Below are 18,068 nucleotides of genomic sequence, written 5' to 3' on the forward strand. Positions count from 1 at the left end.
ATTTGATTATAATTAATTCAATCCACATTTTCAAAGTAATAATATAGCTTTAAAAATCCTATCCCAATGATATCTTCACGGTGTGCCAAAATACGTTATTAAAAATAAAAAATGACCACCAAAACAGAACTCGACATTCGAAAGATATAGTATTCAGGCATCTATCCTGAAAATTTGGAAATGTTTCATCGGGCTTTTTTGAATTAGAGCGATTTTCAATTTTAAGTCAATTTGCATTAGATTTCCAATGGGATTTTTCGACCTTATTTTCTATGACCATGGATTTTTCTGACTACACATATTTTATGACAATCACCCAGTTCAATGACTGTATAGAAAATTTAATGCCCGACAACTTTGTGGAAGACCGGAAAAAGATGTGAGTTGATCCTGAAAAGTTATTGGTAATTTTCTAAAACTTTATTAGACTGATTCAAATTTTTCCATGTTTTTTAAATTCTTTTTTAATTCTGCTTCACTAAAAAGCGAATATCTTTCCAGGCGTAGTTGAAATCGTTTTTGAGTTTTCAACCATTTTTTCGTGTTTTAAATTGTGCTCAGTCGAAGAAGGTAAATAGTGTAATATTGGCTTTAAAATAGTCATTTTTGATTACCTTCTTGGATTCTACAATAAAAATAAACGATATTTTTTATTTAAAGTTAAAAATCAACACAGATGACCACTTTTATAGTCCACTACAGCATTTAAGAGATGCTCATAGTACAACTTCGATGTATCGGGGGTTTGATATCGTTTCTACGTTTCTGAAAAATCATGATGAACACTCTCCGAGGCTTGCTCTCCGAACCGAATACACCTAGCGATTTTCCGGTGTATTCGCAAAAATCTTTTACATTTAATCGTAGAATGTGGAATTTGTAAGAGTTTGCAGTTTAAGATTCTCCCACACTGTAGAAAACTCATCAATGAGTGATGTGTACTCGGAATCTGAGTTTTCCTTAAAGCATGCCTTGTAAATCTCCTGGAACAGCTTCAGTGCCTGCAATATCGGTATTTTTACAGTTTTAAGTGTTTTTTTATTTATCTATTTTACTAACCTTTAAGTGTTCTTGCACATCAAAATTACCTCCAAGCACAACTGAGGAATCCATTAGATTATGGCAAGCTTTCCCTGTGCAACCAAACGTTTATTGGAGATGCCTCACTCCTGCCTCTGCAGTCTACAATTCTGCTAGCTCTGGATTTGTTGCTGCAACTGACTTTTAAATCTCCTGCAACATATCCATCGATGTCTTGCAACTGTAGCGTGTTCCAAATTGGAGCAATATACTCATATTTTTCTTCCAGTTTCGGGGTAAGAGCAAGAATCGAAGGCCTAATAGTTGATTAAATAATTTGGCGTTATTATACTATAAGCCTAATTTTCATAACTATTTCTTAAATATTTTCGAACACCGCCATCCTTGAAACGTTCAGCTTTGGACTGCTGTCCCAGTGAAATCACCGACAAAGTAACTTTAAAAGAACCACCTCCACCGTCCAGTCCAAATTTAAAAAGTTAGTTCTTCATCAGTCATATTTCGCGAGTCTCGAATCTTTTGAATAATTTCTTTTTCATTAACGCGGTATACTACAGGTGCATCTTTGACGCTTTCGTTTCCTCCCATATCACCCAACTTCTTGATTTCGAAGAAATCCTTTAATTGCCGGTTATATGAGCCTAACTTTTCTTTATGATTAGGCTCAAAATTTATACCCATTTTACGGAAGTTTCGTGTAATACTAAAGGTTTTCCTCACGCTTAAGTTGTTGTCAACATTCATTTTGAACACATTCCGGGCAGATACAGGAGCAGTTGGTTTCAAAGAGCTGTGAGCTTGTATGATGACTATTACCCATAGATTTACTATTACATACACATTTGTGCTGAAAATTCTATCCCAAACAACCTTATCAAAGACCCCAAACGATTCAAACTAAGCTTGGAAAGATATTTGCTTTTTAGTGAAGCGGAATTGAAAAAAAAACTTAAGAAACATGGAAAAATTTCAATCAGTCTAACAAAGTTTTAGAAAATTTCCAATAACTTTTCAGAATCAACTCAAATCTTTTTCCGGTCTTCCACAAAGTTCTTGGGCATGAAATTTTCTATAAAGTCATTGAACTGGGTGATTGTCATAAAATATGTGTAGTCAGAAAAATCCATGGTCATAGAATATAAGGTCGAAAAACCCCATTGAAAATCTAATGCAAATTGACTTAAAATTGAAAATCGCTCTAATTTCAAAAAAGCCCGATGAAACATTTCCAAACTTTCAGGATAGATGCCTGAATACTATATCTTTAGAATGTCGAGTGCCGTTTTGGTGGTCATTTTTTATTTTTAATAACGTATTTTGGCACACCGTGATCTTAATAAGATTAAAATTTATAAAAACATGGATAAAAATTCCAGGATCAAGAATTTAGTTTTGAAGATAGTTACTTAAAACTATGTGATATTGAACATTTTTCTTTGACTTCGACATTTTTTCTCAACATATCAATGCAATGATCCGATACAGAACTTCAATTTAAAAACGGGGTTATTTACCGGTTGTAGAGAAAATATCTATAGGCTTTGCGGACAAGTTTTAATTGTGGAAAAAATCACAGAAAATGAATTAGCGATTCAACTTCCAACGCTAAGAAGACGGTAATTTTTTTGAATATATATTTTTCACACTGTGGTAAGCTCCAAAAAATTTTAAAATGGAAGTACTATCGGTTTCAACAAAAATGTTGTAAGAACGAATGTTCGCCAAGAAGTACTATTAAAACCTTGAGAGAATTTTAAAATGGCAAAGATTCAGTGATGTACCTTTTTAATACGGGGTATTTAAAAAGTCGTGTTGAATTTCTGTTTTTTAACACGTGAATTCGTTTTATCTTTCTTTTTTCAGATTTGATTGGGCCAAAAATTTGTATTTCTAAAATATAACGTAAAAGCTTTACTAATTAATTATAAAAAAAAATATTTTAAGTGCGGCCCGCCGACAAAATTTCAAAATTAAATTGGCCCGTTGGTTCAAAAGGTTGCTCACCCCTGCTGTACACTGCACTGCTTTCAAGGAGCACTACCAATACCATCATGAAGGTATATAATCATTCTGTGGAATCAAAAATTCAATCAATTTTCAATTGATGATTTGAGCTATAAATTACTTGAAGAAAAAAAAATTAAAAACATTCAACGGATCGAACCCAAACAACGTTTAAACGTAGTGTTAAAAAATTGCCTTGTTCCACAGATAACAGTAACTTACAGGCCAACCACGTCTGTCCACTTGACGGAAGAAAACCCGTAACCTAGACCTAATTTATTCAAGAATCAAAATCAAAGCGCGATTCTGGATCAGCTGCCCGAGTGGTGGTGTGAGTAGGTAAATGCTTCACTCTGGCTGGTCGACTACTTTATGCTGCAAATCATTGAAGAGAATTGAGATCAGGCGGCGCTATAAAGAACAGGCCGGCCTCTTCTGCAATCTAAGAAAAACCAGGTCGACGTAAAATCGAAACTTGTTTGAAATTTTCATGACAGGTTTCCTTCCATTCCGCGTTTCGTCTTCCATCGTCTGTTTCATTCTTCTGATTTTTTAGTCGGAACCCCAAGGTTGTTGCCAGTAGCGAAGGTGTGCAGAAACACTCCTGCCATTATGATACAAAATAGGGGAAAAGGAAAAAGCACTAGAAAGCAACAAGTGGAATTCTTGAGTACTAACTACATAGTACAACGGCACGGTTCTGGGGAATCTTCTTCTGTTTTTTTTCCTTCCTTGGCTGCACTTCAGTTAATCCAATTAATTACCGGAGCTGCTGACTCATAACTCTCACGGTTTCGTAACAAATTATGTATATTTTTTTTACCACCTGTTCGGAGCTTCACAGCCGCGAAAAAAAATGGAAAGGTAAAATTTGTCATATTCTGTCAGACACACTGCCAGCCCTCTTCAATACTCGAGCCGAGAACTAATTGATTTTGAGCTTAACTTTTGCTTAATAATTCATCGTCGGGTGTCAGTCGTTTTCTTCCTTCTTTCTTTCGAGAAACCTCGAGTGACTAAGCCGTCGTATGTCAGGCGTTTCATTTCGGATGACCGCCCTTTTTGTTTGACGAAAGCGCTTAACCTGATGCAAGAACACTGGAAAATGGGGCGTGAATAATAAGCGAATAAGCGATAAGAACTGTCGCCGTTCTGTTTGTTTTGCATCTGCCCCCATAATAGTGCAATCGCTTTTTGACTGTAACAAATAGAGTATTAGCTTGATGTAAAATGTATAAAATTTGAAACATTCTTCGAAGTCAAATTGACAAGATATATCGTTTTTATTAAAAGCAAAAATTTCATACTTCAAGTTTGGAATCGTTTAAAAAAAATTCTTACTTAAATTTTCTGTAGTTTTAGAAATAACTTTATACATTTTTCTACGCTTCAAGAAAAATATGACTTGATAAAATGATGAAATCACACATTTTTGAACGATAAAATGAAAAATTGCTATCGATTGCCCTCTCTGTCTTAATTTATGCATATTAGAAAAACTTAGGAAACAAAATTGACGTGAAACAACTCGAACACTTTTTCGTCTCCGTTGAAGTACCTCGTCACGTAAAATTCGACACAGCGTAAATGAAAATTTGTCACGAAAGCGAATCATCAATGCCAGAGACCCAAAAACAAAAAATAAAAATCTTGGCAACATTCGTGCGAATGAGGTGCTAAACTATGGAGTGCGATAATGTGATTTGCCATTCTCGGGTTCTGTTATGCTGATTCTGTGTGGTCCGACATTCATTCTGAACATTTTGGTAGCAATCGAGCAACTGGCGATGGTTGCCGTTACACGGTTATGAGCTCTCAAAATGTCGAGATTTTATGGTGATGAATCTCGTTTTAAGTTATGCATAAAATATGGAACAAATTCGAGCACTTTTGTATGCGGAATTTTTTCTAATTTCATTAAGTTTTACAAACCAACAATCCTCTCCGAGTAAAATTATTTGTTGTTTTCAACTCCGTTGACGAAATTCGAAGCCCAAGCATTCGCGGCTGGAACGAACGACTCCCAACGTTGCACATTCCGAGGCAATAACACTGGTTGTTTACACTTTCGGAATACAGCGTTCTCACAACAAACGGCCCCGGCCATTAGCGGCGTAGAAATTCAAATGTAAACTTTGAAGCCAAGCCTTCCGCGGAATCCTATTTCGCTGAATCTCAAATATGGGCAAAAACAATCTCTCTCGCCTGCCGTCTTCACCCTAGCTGCTGCCCCTTTTCCCGGGCGGGGAAGGGGTTCTTTCTCACAATCCAGGCATTTGTCACGCAAACTTTATTAAACCTTAATCCCTCCAACGGCCCGAGGAATTCCTTCGGGATGATGGAATGCAGCAGAGCGGCGGATGGTAGAAAAATTCAACAGCCTTGGTTTCTTTTCGTTCCATTCTGATGCTTCCAAAACTGATAAGGAATAGTTTATTCATGGAGCTAAGCCGCAGAAACATTGTTGAATTTGAGACTTGAATAATTGTGGGAATGGAAAAAAAAACAGTATTGAGCGAAGAATCGTCGCATTCCAGGCCTCTGGCTGGAGGGTAAAAAGAAGGTTTTTGGATGAATCTAAGATGAATTTAAGAATTTAATAGGTTATATATGAGAAAAGTGATTCATCAAAAATTTTCCCGGTTTTGATTTGAAATTACAGGTTTTTCAGGGTTTTCTCCAGTTGTCTTTTTGACTCACATGAATTATGAACAATTCATTCAAACTTTCCTCTCGCAATGATTCAAAGATTATTCTTTTCTCAAGCTGTTCTTTAAATCCGCTTAATTTCCAATTTGGTAAATAACTTAGGCGATCCTCTGAACAACTCAGACTGTCTCCTCTGAATTAATTTTTTGATTTTAAGCTGTCCTCTCGACTCGCTTGTTTTCTCATCAATAACTCAGGCTGTCCTCTCTACTCGCTTGAATTCTTATCAATAACTCATGCTGTCCTCCCAATTCGCCTCTCGATTTCAAGCTGTCATCTCTACTCGCTTGTTTTTTCATCGATTACTCAGGCTGTCCTCTCAACTCGCCATTTGATTCCAAGCTGTCCTCTCGACTCGCTTGTTTTCTCACTAATAACTCAAACTGTCCTCTCAACTCGTCTTTGATTCCAAGCTGTCTTCTCTACTCGCTTGAATTCTTATCAATAACTCATGCTGTCCTCCCAATTCGCTTCTCGATTTCAAGCTGTCCTCTCTTCTCGCTTGTTTTTTTCATCGATTACTAAGGCTGTCCTCTCAACTCGCCATTTGATTCCAAGCTGTCCTCTCAATTCGCTTGTTTTTTTTTATCAATTACTCATGCTGCTCTCTCAACTCGCCTTTCAATTCCACGCTGTCTTCTCAACTCGCTTGTTTTTTCATTAATTACTCAGGCTGTCCTCTCAACTTGCTTGTGTTTTCATCAATAGCTCAGGCTGTCCTCTCAACTTGCCTTCAAATTTTATGCTGTCCTCCCTATACGCATTATTTTTTTTTTGTGGCGTTTAAATAGTTCGGGGAGCTGACGCTGGAAATGAAAATAAGAGATAGTTTGGAGAAGGAAATATTAAAGTTTAGAGTAGGCAGCATAGAATACAAAGCGATCATGAGACGTTCGTTAGACCATAATGCACTTCATTATATCCATTCCGGCTGGATATGGACAGAATGCAGTTCAAGATAACAAACCAACCCCTCCTGGTACCAGTTGGAGGAAGGACAAGGGTGGGTTCGAGACTGGCCTCTACTTACTCCCCAAGGATCTCACCTGTCGGAAACTTATGGAATTCGAACCCAAAAGTTTTTCTTGCCGATACCGAGAATCGAACCCAGTATGCCTGGGTTACCAGACTGGCGCCAGCCTATCCACTAGACCACATCAGCGCTGCTGTCCTCCCTACTCGCATTATTGTTTCTAAAACGTTCAGGCTGTCCTTTCAACTCGCTTGAAATGAACGTGAACGTGATCAAGCTGTCCTTACGACTTGTTTTATATTTCATGTTTATTCTAATTTCGTCATTATTTTATAAGCCGCTCATACTCCAAAAAAAATCCTGTTATTTATCACGTACAGCACTAAATTTTTACTCCAACTACTTCATGCTTAAAGAGTATTTGAATTACTCATTTTACTTCGATTTTTGCGTAATGGGTAATTAATAAAGTGTTTGATTTTTAAGCAACTTTGATCATAATTTCCTCAACGTGAACCGTGCGTCTTCCTTTTTCGATTCTATTTTTCTATATAATTTCTCGTTTAACTAAGATTGCGAGAAATTACCTGCAACGGTCGCCAAATGTGCAGACCTGTCCGGAGCTCAGCATCTCAGACGCAAAACTGTTGAACCGCGCGCCGGATCATGAACTACCAGGGGAACACACACACTGATTGACTCGCTCTCTTGATCGCCGACTGACTGACGGACGACTGACTTCCTGCACGCTGAAGACGAATGCGCGATTTCGGTTTAATCCGTATGCACAGTATTTAGTGATGTAAGTAAGAATTCAGCTCTTAGAATGAAGGACAGATAAAATTTATTTCGGAATTCATATTTTTTATAAGCTGACCCGGTGTGCTTTGCTACACCTTCCAGAAATAAATGAAATTTTAGGAAATTATTCAAAAAAAATTACTTTTTGGCATCATTTTGAATGAAAATTCAACATAATTCAGAAGCAACTGAAAATAAGAGCTGGAATCGGAGTTTCGAATTGCACTACAAAGATGATTTTATCAAATTTTCTGAAACTTGATCTCTGAATTAGTTTTCAAAGATTTGCAATTTTCATAAACTTCACATTGATTCTTTTATTATGCCAAAATGTTTTTTTTACTGGCATGGATTCCTCACCCCTTTCCATCTTCCAATGCGGGAAGGACTCACGAACTACTAGGGACACATTTTAAGTATCTAAATAACGTCACGTTTCGCTCCATTGGTCTGATAAGTTTTTGAGATTAAAGACTATTTATACGCAAACAAGCACTCTTATATTGTATGATTGCTTAATAAGTACTCGATTTGTTCCAAAAACTTGTATGGAAACCCTCCTTTCTCCTTCCGAACTAAACTTGCTCGAATGAAGTAAGGATCCCATTTTTGGTAATCAAAAACTACAAGGCAGAAGGGTGTGTAACATTTATAGAAACAAATTTCGTTTTTGAATACCTTCTCGTGTCAAACCTGCAACCTTTAAAATAAATCAACCTGTAATTAACCAAACCTGTAATTTAAAATTGTTTTCTTTAAAAGTTAACGAAAATCATTAATTACAGCAAATGTCCTGTAAAAAAGTTGTACACTAAAAATTAAATGTCACGTAATTTGTTTTCCGACCTGTAAAATGACGGTAAATGTCCTGCTCCTTTTTGTTACAGGACATTTGCGTAATTTTACTGGAAATAATTTTTGCTGTGTACCAACAAAATTTGATTTGAGCCCTTCGCCACGTCCTGTGTAATCCCTGGAAGAAGAATAATGGTGTTTCAAATAATTATAGAGCCATTTCTCTTACTCAAATGATTTCCCATGTCGTATTTGGTTCCATTTGTTAGATAAGTTCCTGGTTTATGCAAAACAATTGTATGGGTGCCTCTCTCATCCCTAACGTTTTCGATTCACTGAAGAAGGTAGTAAGTTGCTATCGAAATACTGGTATATGAACTTTTCATTTACCGTGGTTGAATTAAAAGGAATCTTTCGATTGCTTTGATTCAGTTGAATCATTCAACCAAGTAGGCTCATACCACAACAGAGTAGAACTGTAATATTGGTTTTTTGAATAATGTTTTGTATCTGCAGAAAGTGTTTCATGACATGTATTTTCTGTTTTCGTTCTGTTTTATTTAATCAAAGTGATTTTTGGGGTTTCTTCTCTTAACTGTTTCGAGTAGAAAATATCTGTCACACCCGTATATAGCAAAAGAAATACTACGATGTTATCGGAAGACCTCTCCATTGAAAAAAAAAATATTTAGGGATTTTTTGGGTAGATTACAAAAAAGACTTAATGCTGTTTTTGAGTTAAAATCGAGAGCTATCACTTATTGGGTTTAGCTTTTCAAAAAAGCTGAGCTGTTCAGCTGTTCACGAACTCCTCCTCTAAGACATTTTCGCAAAATACACATAGAAACACAACTTCCACATCACTAGTTAATAGCTGCGACAGTTCGTTGATTCAGGACTGAATAAAAAAAAGTAACTAGAACGTGTTCTGTCATTCTCTCTCCACCAACTGCTACTTGCCGCCACATGGCGGTCGATGGTTTGAGTAGGTACCTATTCCTTTTTCCGTTCGACAAGTATGTAAGGCGGAAGATTTCCATTATTACCACCCTTTGCAGCGTGATGTTCGCTTCTCCTCCTGCTCCAGGGCAATTTGCTTACACTAAACCCCAATGTCGGTAGCGTTACAGAACCGTTGTTGAGCCGGTTTTCTCGTCGTTCGTTCGGTTGTCACAAGTCAGTCAACGGAGAGAGGCCAAATCGATTATTCGCCGCAACCATCTACGGAGAACTTGGCGAGCGTGATTTTCGTATATTGTTGGCTTTTTTTTTGCCCTCTGCCTATCCATCGACCTGGCTGGCAGTGAAGTTCAATAGCTCAGAAAAAAAGGAAGAGATTAGGAAAAAATGATGACCTTCGATGGATTTCCTTTTCAGTTTACTCTAGTAGTAGGCATACCACATCAGCCAGAGTGTTGTGACTTAATAGTATAGTTTCTTAGTAGAATACTTAGAGGATAAAGTAGGTAACAGGAATAGTCAAAAGCTATCCACAGTAAGGTTTCTGCTTGTGTTTATTTTTATGTTTATGTGGGAATCATGAAGCAAATAACCTCTCTATTACAGGACCAAGCACTTAGGAAACTTATCTTTATGACCCTCCTGTGAATTGTTGAAGAGCGGTGGGGGAAAAATATTTACATAAATATAGTGCTAATCGCGAGTCAGGAAGAAGGGAAGGACTCAACTCAAGTTCAGGTTCGGAGCCACTGTGCTGGTTAAGGTTAGGACTATTCTTGCTACAGAATATTTATCGAGAGGTCCAAAACAAGGTTGAATCAGATTCAGCCACATCTCAGACGAGGTTGACCAACACTTTGTTGTGGAACAATTTGCGTCACAAGATGACGAACGCCACCAATTGATTAGCACACAAGCAGGACCGGTTGTTTGCTAAATTATCGATTAGCACCAACCGTTAAGTTTCTGTGTAGATTTTTTTTTTGATTTTTACTAGGAAGTACCTACATGATTCAAGTTTAAAAAACCAAATTTATCGGAGTTAAAAGAATGATTATTAAAAACTGGTTGTGTCTTTTTCATGATTTATCGGATCTACAGCGAAAGATTACCGGGTACACCTAAGATGTTTTACAGAAACTTTAAGTTTTTGAGTGATTGTTAAGCTTTTACAACATATTATAAACTATCCAAACTTACTTGAAAAAATTTGCCACTCTGTTATGGTATGAATTTTTAGGATAGATCTTCGGCCTATTCGACCGAATGAGATATGTATCTGATACCGGTTCAATTTTATTTTTCCACATATGAAACGTTTTGTGCTTTAATTCTACTAACAACACCTGGAGGAGATTTTCAGTATTTTAGTTTTTTTCTTCTATAAACGTACCGATAAAATCTTGCAGTTTGTATAATGGAAGGTTTCTTGTTTAAACAAAGCCGTGTTGAAATACACAAAGTGAGAGGGAGTAGGGTTGATTCCAAGTCGCGTACGGTAAACAACAAGTAACTTCTAAAATAAACAATTTGTCACGTTTAGCGCAGAAAGTTTTGATCTATTGTTGACCGGCTTAAGGGAAGTAAACAACGAGGAAATTTTCTTTATCATTGAATAGCTTGGATAATAAACAAAGGTTTGAATTTTTTAATAGTTTTTCACGTCCAACAAAGCTTACTTTAGACATACTTCTAAGATTTGAAATATTATTTTCATATAAGTCATTTCTATCGAATGGTTTCAAAATTAATTGTTCTAAAATGCATGGCAATGGGATTTCATTTCAACTTTAATATTTTATTACTCTTATAATTTCTCTTTCGAACAACTTCTTCTTACAAACATCGCTTTTGACCAAGACCGTGAGAAAAGCGTAAAAGCGTAATAGGCGTTTTTCTTAAGAAGTGTATACAAGTTCAGAATTCAGAATTAACTTTACAATTCATTTATGAAATACTTACTTAACGTATCGACAACGTGTGACACAGGGTGTTTAAAGTTAAAACATTTAAAACCACTGGGCACAAACGCCAAACCTTCTGCAGTCGAACCCCCTGGACTGGCGCAAGTTTTGTCGATTCATTTTTATGTATTCTGTTAGCTCATAGACATTGTTTGTACAGCCAGTAGCTTAGGAAGTGGTCCAAGGGTCCATGCACCTGAATCAAAGCAATCGAAAGATTCCTTTTAATTCAACCACGGTAAATGAAAAGTTCAGATACCGATATTTTGATAGCAACTTACTATCTTCTTCAGTGAGCGTTTTTGATTGATGAATGTGTATCGTTTCCCTCGCTTATATTATCCGAGTTTGAGGGTGATTCGGTCAAAATTTGGTCAATATCAACTTGACGTATTTCTTTCAATTTTGCATTTAAAAAACTTGAACACCCCTCATTTTGAAGGTGTGTGTGTTGAATGTTGATCCTATTTTGATTTTGGAATTCACTCTTCAGTTGTCAAAATGCCGTCCAAGGAAGAAGAGCAGCGTATCAAAATTTTGCTCGCACATCGCGAAAATCCGAGCTGCTCGCACGCAAAGCTGGCAAAATCGCTAAAAGTTGCCAAATCAACCGTTACAAATGTAATTAAAGTGTTTGGGGAACGTTTGTCGGCAGCCAGGAAGTCTGGATCGGGGGGAAATCTGGAAAACTGGAAGCCGCTGAGACGACAAAGAGGGTTGCCGGTAGTTTCAAGCGAAACCCTAACCTCTCTCTCTCCGAGATGCCGCAAATAAGCTGGGTGTATCGTCTACAACCGTGCATCGAGCCAAAAAACGAGCCAGACTATCGACTTACAAGAAGGTAGTGACTCCAAATCGCGATGATAAACAAAATACGACGGCCAAAGTTGGTAATGGACGACGAAACCTACGTCAAAGCCGACTACAAGCAGCTTCCGGGACAGGAGTTTTAAACGGCAAACGGAAGGGGAAAGGTAGCAGATATTTTCAAGCACATGAAACTGTCAAAGTTCGCGAAGAAATATCTGGTTTGGCAAGCCATCTGTACCTGTGGCTTGAAAAGCAGCATTTTCATAGCTTCCGGGACTGTCAACCAAGAAATTTACGTGAAAGAGTGTTTGAATAAACGTATGCTGCCTTTCCTGAAGAAACACGGTTGTTCCGTACTGTTTTGGCCGGATTTGGCATCTTGCCATTACGGTAAAAAGGTCATGGAGTGGTACGCCCCTAACAACGTGCAGGTTGTTCCCAAGGACAAGAACCCTCCCAACACGCCAGAGCTCCGCCCAATACTGGGCTATTGTCAAGCGGAACCTAAAGAAGACCAAAAAAACTGCTAAGGACAAGCAGCAGTTCAAGGCTTTCTGCGGCTAAGGAGGTGGACAAGGTGGCTGTACAAAATCTTATGGCAGGAGTTAAGCGTAAGGCCCGGCAATTCGGATTTGGAAAAGCGGAAGCCTAACTGAATATTTTTCCTGAATTTTATACTTATTAAACTTGAAAAAGAAATTTAATTTGATTTTTTAACTAAACGATTTCACCGATTTACACGCGTTTTCCCTTGACGAAATGTTGACCGTATCACCCTTTAGATAAGCTACTAATCCGAATGCTCGGCAGTTGTGCCGTTGTCTGTTTTTTTGGGTCTACCTAGCCTATTTTGGGTATTTTTTGGTAGTGCCTTATTTTTTTTTTATTTTTTTTTTTTTTAACGAACACACACATATACATAGGATCTCAGTGAAACTTCTTGTTTCTTTGAAGAGATCTAATTTACTTAACTCTAAGGCGTACATCTTTCAAGGATATTTTGGCTAGCATCTTACAAATGCTAAAACCACCAGACCACAGAAAGAGTACTATGTGTGCCGTGATCGGGATTCGATCTCATGGACTCTGGCTTAGAAGACTGGAACGCTATCCTCTAGGCCACGTCCGGCGGCGAATTATTACTTTGTACCTGATTGTGAGCAGTACAGTAGCAATACACACCAGGTAGATCTCCTTCAGCATGAATGACTACAATCAATCCTTCAAAGTTTTCTTCTTAGTCTGAGATCTGTAAAAATGTTTAAGTATCCAAGTTGTTGTTGATTGGGGGATGAAAAAAACCAAATTCTGGTAGCAAAATGCTTCAAACTAAAATTTATTACAGAGTGGTTAGTTTGATATTATAAGTTTCAAATTCAGTTAACTTACATTTATAGTTTTCTTGAGTGCCTTTGCAACAACAAATTGACTTGTAATGTAGTGTCGTCGATCAGAGAGAACTGTTACAAGAGAAATAGGTAATTTTGTTCAATAGAATTTAACAATTTCTAAACATCAAAGTAGCTAACCTCAATTCTCAACTCAACTTGTAATCCGGAAATCCCGCCAGCTATTCTAGAACTGGTTTAGCACGTTATCGCAAATTACGGGTAACTATTGATTAGCAAAAAAGGAAATGGTTTTAATAATTAAATTATTTAGGAAGTGCACTTTATAATTCACTTTATGTAAACCTCGGGTTTACCCACGTTGCTGAAGTGATCCTGTAGGTAGATGATGAAAAAATGTGTTAAGAGCCGTATCCACCGTCGTCGTTCGTCTGTCAGCTCGTCTGTCAGCTCGTCTTGTCAGAAATAGTTGTAGGAAACGCCCCTAATCTCAGGCGGCGCGTCTGTGCTCTCTGCAGCAGTGTACCCAGTTCTCAACACAAGTTCTAGATATTTTGAAATTGACTCGTTTGTGCTTTTTTTGCTCATTATACGCCTGGAACGTTTAGTATTTTTCAGAACTGAGCTGTTTTAATGAAAATTATCATACATGAGTCAATAGGGAATGAGCCTAGAATGCATTAAAGATAAATTATTGAGTTATTTAATGAAAAATGTTAAACATCGTACTAAACTATTAGATTTATGATTAAGATTGAAATTCATTGCAACGAATAGGAAAATATTTTTGGTACACGTTATCAATCAATTTAGTACAAGACTCTTCTAGGACACTTACTTGTCCACGATCGATCCAATGATGTCCAGCGTTTCCTTGACCAGCTCGTCCACTTGGTCGGATAGCGAAACCTTCCGGTGGTCCATCCGGCTACAAAACCGTACCCCACCACTGCCGGCCATTCCACCGGGTCCTCCACCACCCCCTCGCCCCAGATGATGGTGGTGGTGATGATGATGACCATGATGGTGCTGGTTCTGGCCATCTCCGCCACTTTCGTTCCCACTGGCCGCATACGAATCCCGACTATCCCCATTCAGGTAGCCTTCCTCCACCTTGTCCTTGCACAGACAGACTCCCATTCTTGTTATTTTTCACTTAATCCACCTCTTATTATCCGGATACGTCAAAACCGCACTTCTACTTTTGCTGCGTACATTACCCGCTCCCATAGATAAACATTGCGGAATCTTCGACGATTCGATTGCGATTTCTCTTTTTGTTTTCGGCTAGCTAGTAAGCTGTGTGCCACTTTCTTCTTGCGTTGATTTCACCTTTCCACTCCTTGAAAGATTTGCGAGAAGCTTGATCACATCACAGGCACTCGACGACAGCAAAAAAAAATAACAGTAATACAAACACTCTTGAGTCGTCACCGTATAGTCGGAGATTATGTGACCGTCCTTCAAGTCAATCTGGAAACAGCCCTTCCCGGATTGGTCTCCAGCTGCTTCAATTGGCTCACGACTCCACTTGGCTCTTATCGGTTCGGGAAAATTTCCCAGGAACTTACCCACTTCTGCCAATAGTGGCCAATTATTATTGTTACGTTGGCGCTGTGGTGTCTCGATTCTCGATGGCTCAGGGGAAGATTAGCTAAAGCCACTTCGATTAGCTCATTCCCAACATAGTACACAGACACATAAGCAATTTGCACAAAACAAGACTTGGCCACACCAATTTTTTAGAAAGGAGGAAAAAAAACTTCCAATTTTTACCAATTCTTGTGGTTAAATTAAACTTAATTATTCGGATTACATCCGGAAAATGAGAGATCCAAACAGGCCAGTTTAACTAAAAGGTTCCACCACCAGTTGAAACTTTCGTGGATCGCGTTCCTGTAAAAAACTGGACGATGTCTGACGATTTGATGACTCGACGACCGTCGGGAATTGTCACACCAAATCCGCGTATCCGAAAATAATCGACGCCCTACACCGTTCCCGTTCCGATATGTGGAAATGTTCTGCTGTATTTCCCTACTCGGTGAATTTTCAATATTTACGATATTACTTGCTGCGTGCGCGTATTCCACGATGACACAACCGAGCGAGACTTTTTCTTCAATGAAACTGATGAAAAATTGGATTGGAAGAATGTTCGCTAGTTTCCCATCAGTGGCTTGCTGATGACGATTTTGATGATGATGACTGTTGAATCGTTTTTTGCATTGGTGTGAGTGTGTTAAAGTGTCAAAATAAGGAAAACACTGAATTAAAATGATACACTAATTTTGAAAGAAAGTTTCATAAATTTCAAGAAAAAAAAATTCTGTAGCCATAAAAAAAAGATAAGATTGACGATATAAAATTTTTTGACAATTTTGAAAATCTTGGCGACTTTGATAATTTTGACAATTTAAACAATTTTTTTTAACAAAAAATAAACACAAACAAAAATACCGCTATGGTCACTGTCACCGATCCAATTGTGGTCGCACCCCCGCACCACAACCAAACAAGAAGAAGAAGAAGAAGAAGAAGAAAGAAAGGAAATTTTGACATGTTTGACAAATTTTGACAATATTGAATATGTTGACAATTTTGATATTTTTAAAAATTCTTACAACTCTGACAATTTTGACAATTTTGACAATTTTGACAATTTTGACAAATTTGACCATTTTGACAATTTTGTCAATTTTGACAATTTTGACAATTTTGACAATTTTGACATTTTTGACAATTTTGACAATTTTGACAATTTTGACAATTTTGACAATTTTGACCATTTTGACAATTCAGAATATTTTGACAATTTTGGAAGTTTTGGGAATTTCGACAATTTTGACAATTTTGCCAATTTTGAAAATTTTGCCAATTTTGCCAATCTTGCCAATTCTGACAATTTTGACAATTTTGACAATTTTGGCAATTTTGACAATTTTGACAATTTTGACAACTTTGACAATTTTGACAATTTTGACAATTTTGACAATTTTGACAATTTTGACAATTTTGACAATTTTGACAATTTTGACAATATTAACAATTTATAATTATGACAATTTTGACAATTTGACAATTTTGACAATTTTGACAATTTTGACAAAAAAAATGCCAAAATGACAAAAATAACAAAAAGGACAAAAATGATAAAAATAACAAAAATGACAAAAATGACAAAAATTACATAAATGACAAAAATGACAAAATGACAAAATGACAAAAATGACAAAAATGACAAAAATGACAAAAATGACAAAAATGACAAAAATGACAAAAATGACAAAAATGACAAAAATGACAAAAATGACAAAAATGACAAAAATGACAAAAATGACAAAAATGACAAAAATGACAAAAATGACAAAAATGACAAAAATGACAAAATGACAAAAATGACAAAAATGACAAAAATGACAAAAATGACAAAAATGACAAAAATGACAAGACAAAATGACAAAAAATGACAAAAATGACAAAAATGACAAAAATGACAAAATGACAAAATGACAAAAATGACAAAAATGACAAAAATGACAAAAATGACAAAAATGACAAAAATGACAAAAATGACAAAAATGACAAAAATGACAAAAATGACAAAAATGACAAAAATGACAAAAATGACAAAAATGACAAAAATGACAAAAATGACAAAAATGACAAAAATGACAAAAATGACAAAATGACAAAAATGACAAAAATGACAAAAATGACAAAAATGACAAAAATGACAAAAATGACAAAAATGACAAAAATGACAAAATGACAAAAATGACAAAAATGACAAAAATGACAAAAATGACAAAAATGACAAAAATGACAAAAATGACAAAATGACAAAAATGACAAAAATGACAAAAATGACAAAAATGACAAAAATGACAAAAATGACAAAAATGACAAAAATGACAAAAATGACAAAAATGACAAAAATGACAAAAATGACAAAAATGACAAAAATGACAAAAATGACAAAAATGACAAAAATGACAAAAATGACAAAAATGACAAAAATGACAAAAATGACAAAAATGACAAAAATGACAAAAATGACAAAAATGACAAAAAATGACAAAAATGACAAAAATGACAAAAAATGACAAAAATGACAAAAATGACAAAAATGACAAAAATGACAAAAATGACAAAAATGACAAAAATGACAAAAATGACAAAAATGACAAAAATGACAAAAATGACAAAAATGACAAAAATGACAAAAATGACAAAAATGACAAAATGACAAAAATGACAAAAATGACAAAAATGACAAAAATGACAAAAATGACAAAAATGACAAAAATGACAAAAATGACAAAAATGACAAAATGACAAAAATGACAAAAATGACAAAAATGACAAAAATGACAAAAATGACAAAAATGACAAAAATGACAAAAATGACAAAAATGACAAAAATGACAAAAATGACAAAAATGACAAAAATGACAAAAATGACAAAAATGACAAAAATGACAAAAATGACAAAAATGACAAAAATGACAAAAATGACAAAAATGACAAAAATGACAAAAAATGACAAAAATGACAAAAATGACAAAAAATGACAAAAATGACAAAAATGACAAAAATGACAAAAATGACAAAATGACAAAAATGACAAAAATGACAAAAATGACAAAAATGACAAAAATA

The 18,068-nt window shown here is 36.0% G+C and overlaps 1 protein-coding gene across 1 annotated transcript in view; it reads right to left on the bottom strand.

Annotated features, from left to right (window-relative positions):
* LOC129747894 (RING finger and SPRY domain-containing protein 1-like) overlaps positions 1 to 15,556 on the bottom strand; it is a 47,424-nt gene extending 31,868 nt beyond the window's left edge. Inside the window, exon 1 of the mRNA XM_055742278.1 lies at positions 14,245 to 15,556. Coding sequence (XP_055598253.1) covers positions 14,245 to 14,546 — 302 coding nt within the window. The 5' untranslated portion in view covers positions 14,547 to 15,556. The remainder of the gene's footprint in view (positions 1 to 14,244) is intronic.
* Between the last annotated feature and the right edge of the window lie 2,512 nt (positions 15,557 to 18,068).

The sequence above is a fragment of the Uranotaenia lowii genome, chromosome 2, assembly GCF_029784155.1.
Source record: "Uranotaenia lowii strain MFRU-FL chromosome 2, ASM2978415v1, whole genome shotgun sequence".
Classification (NCBI taxonomy): Eukaryota; Metazoa; Arthropoda; class Insecta; order Diptera; family Culicidae; genus Uranotaenia; species Uranotaenia lowii.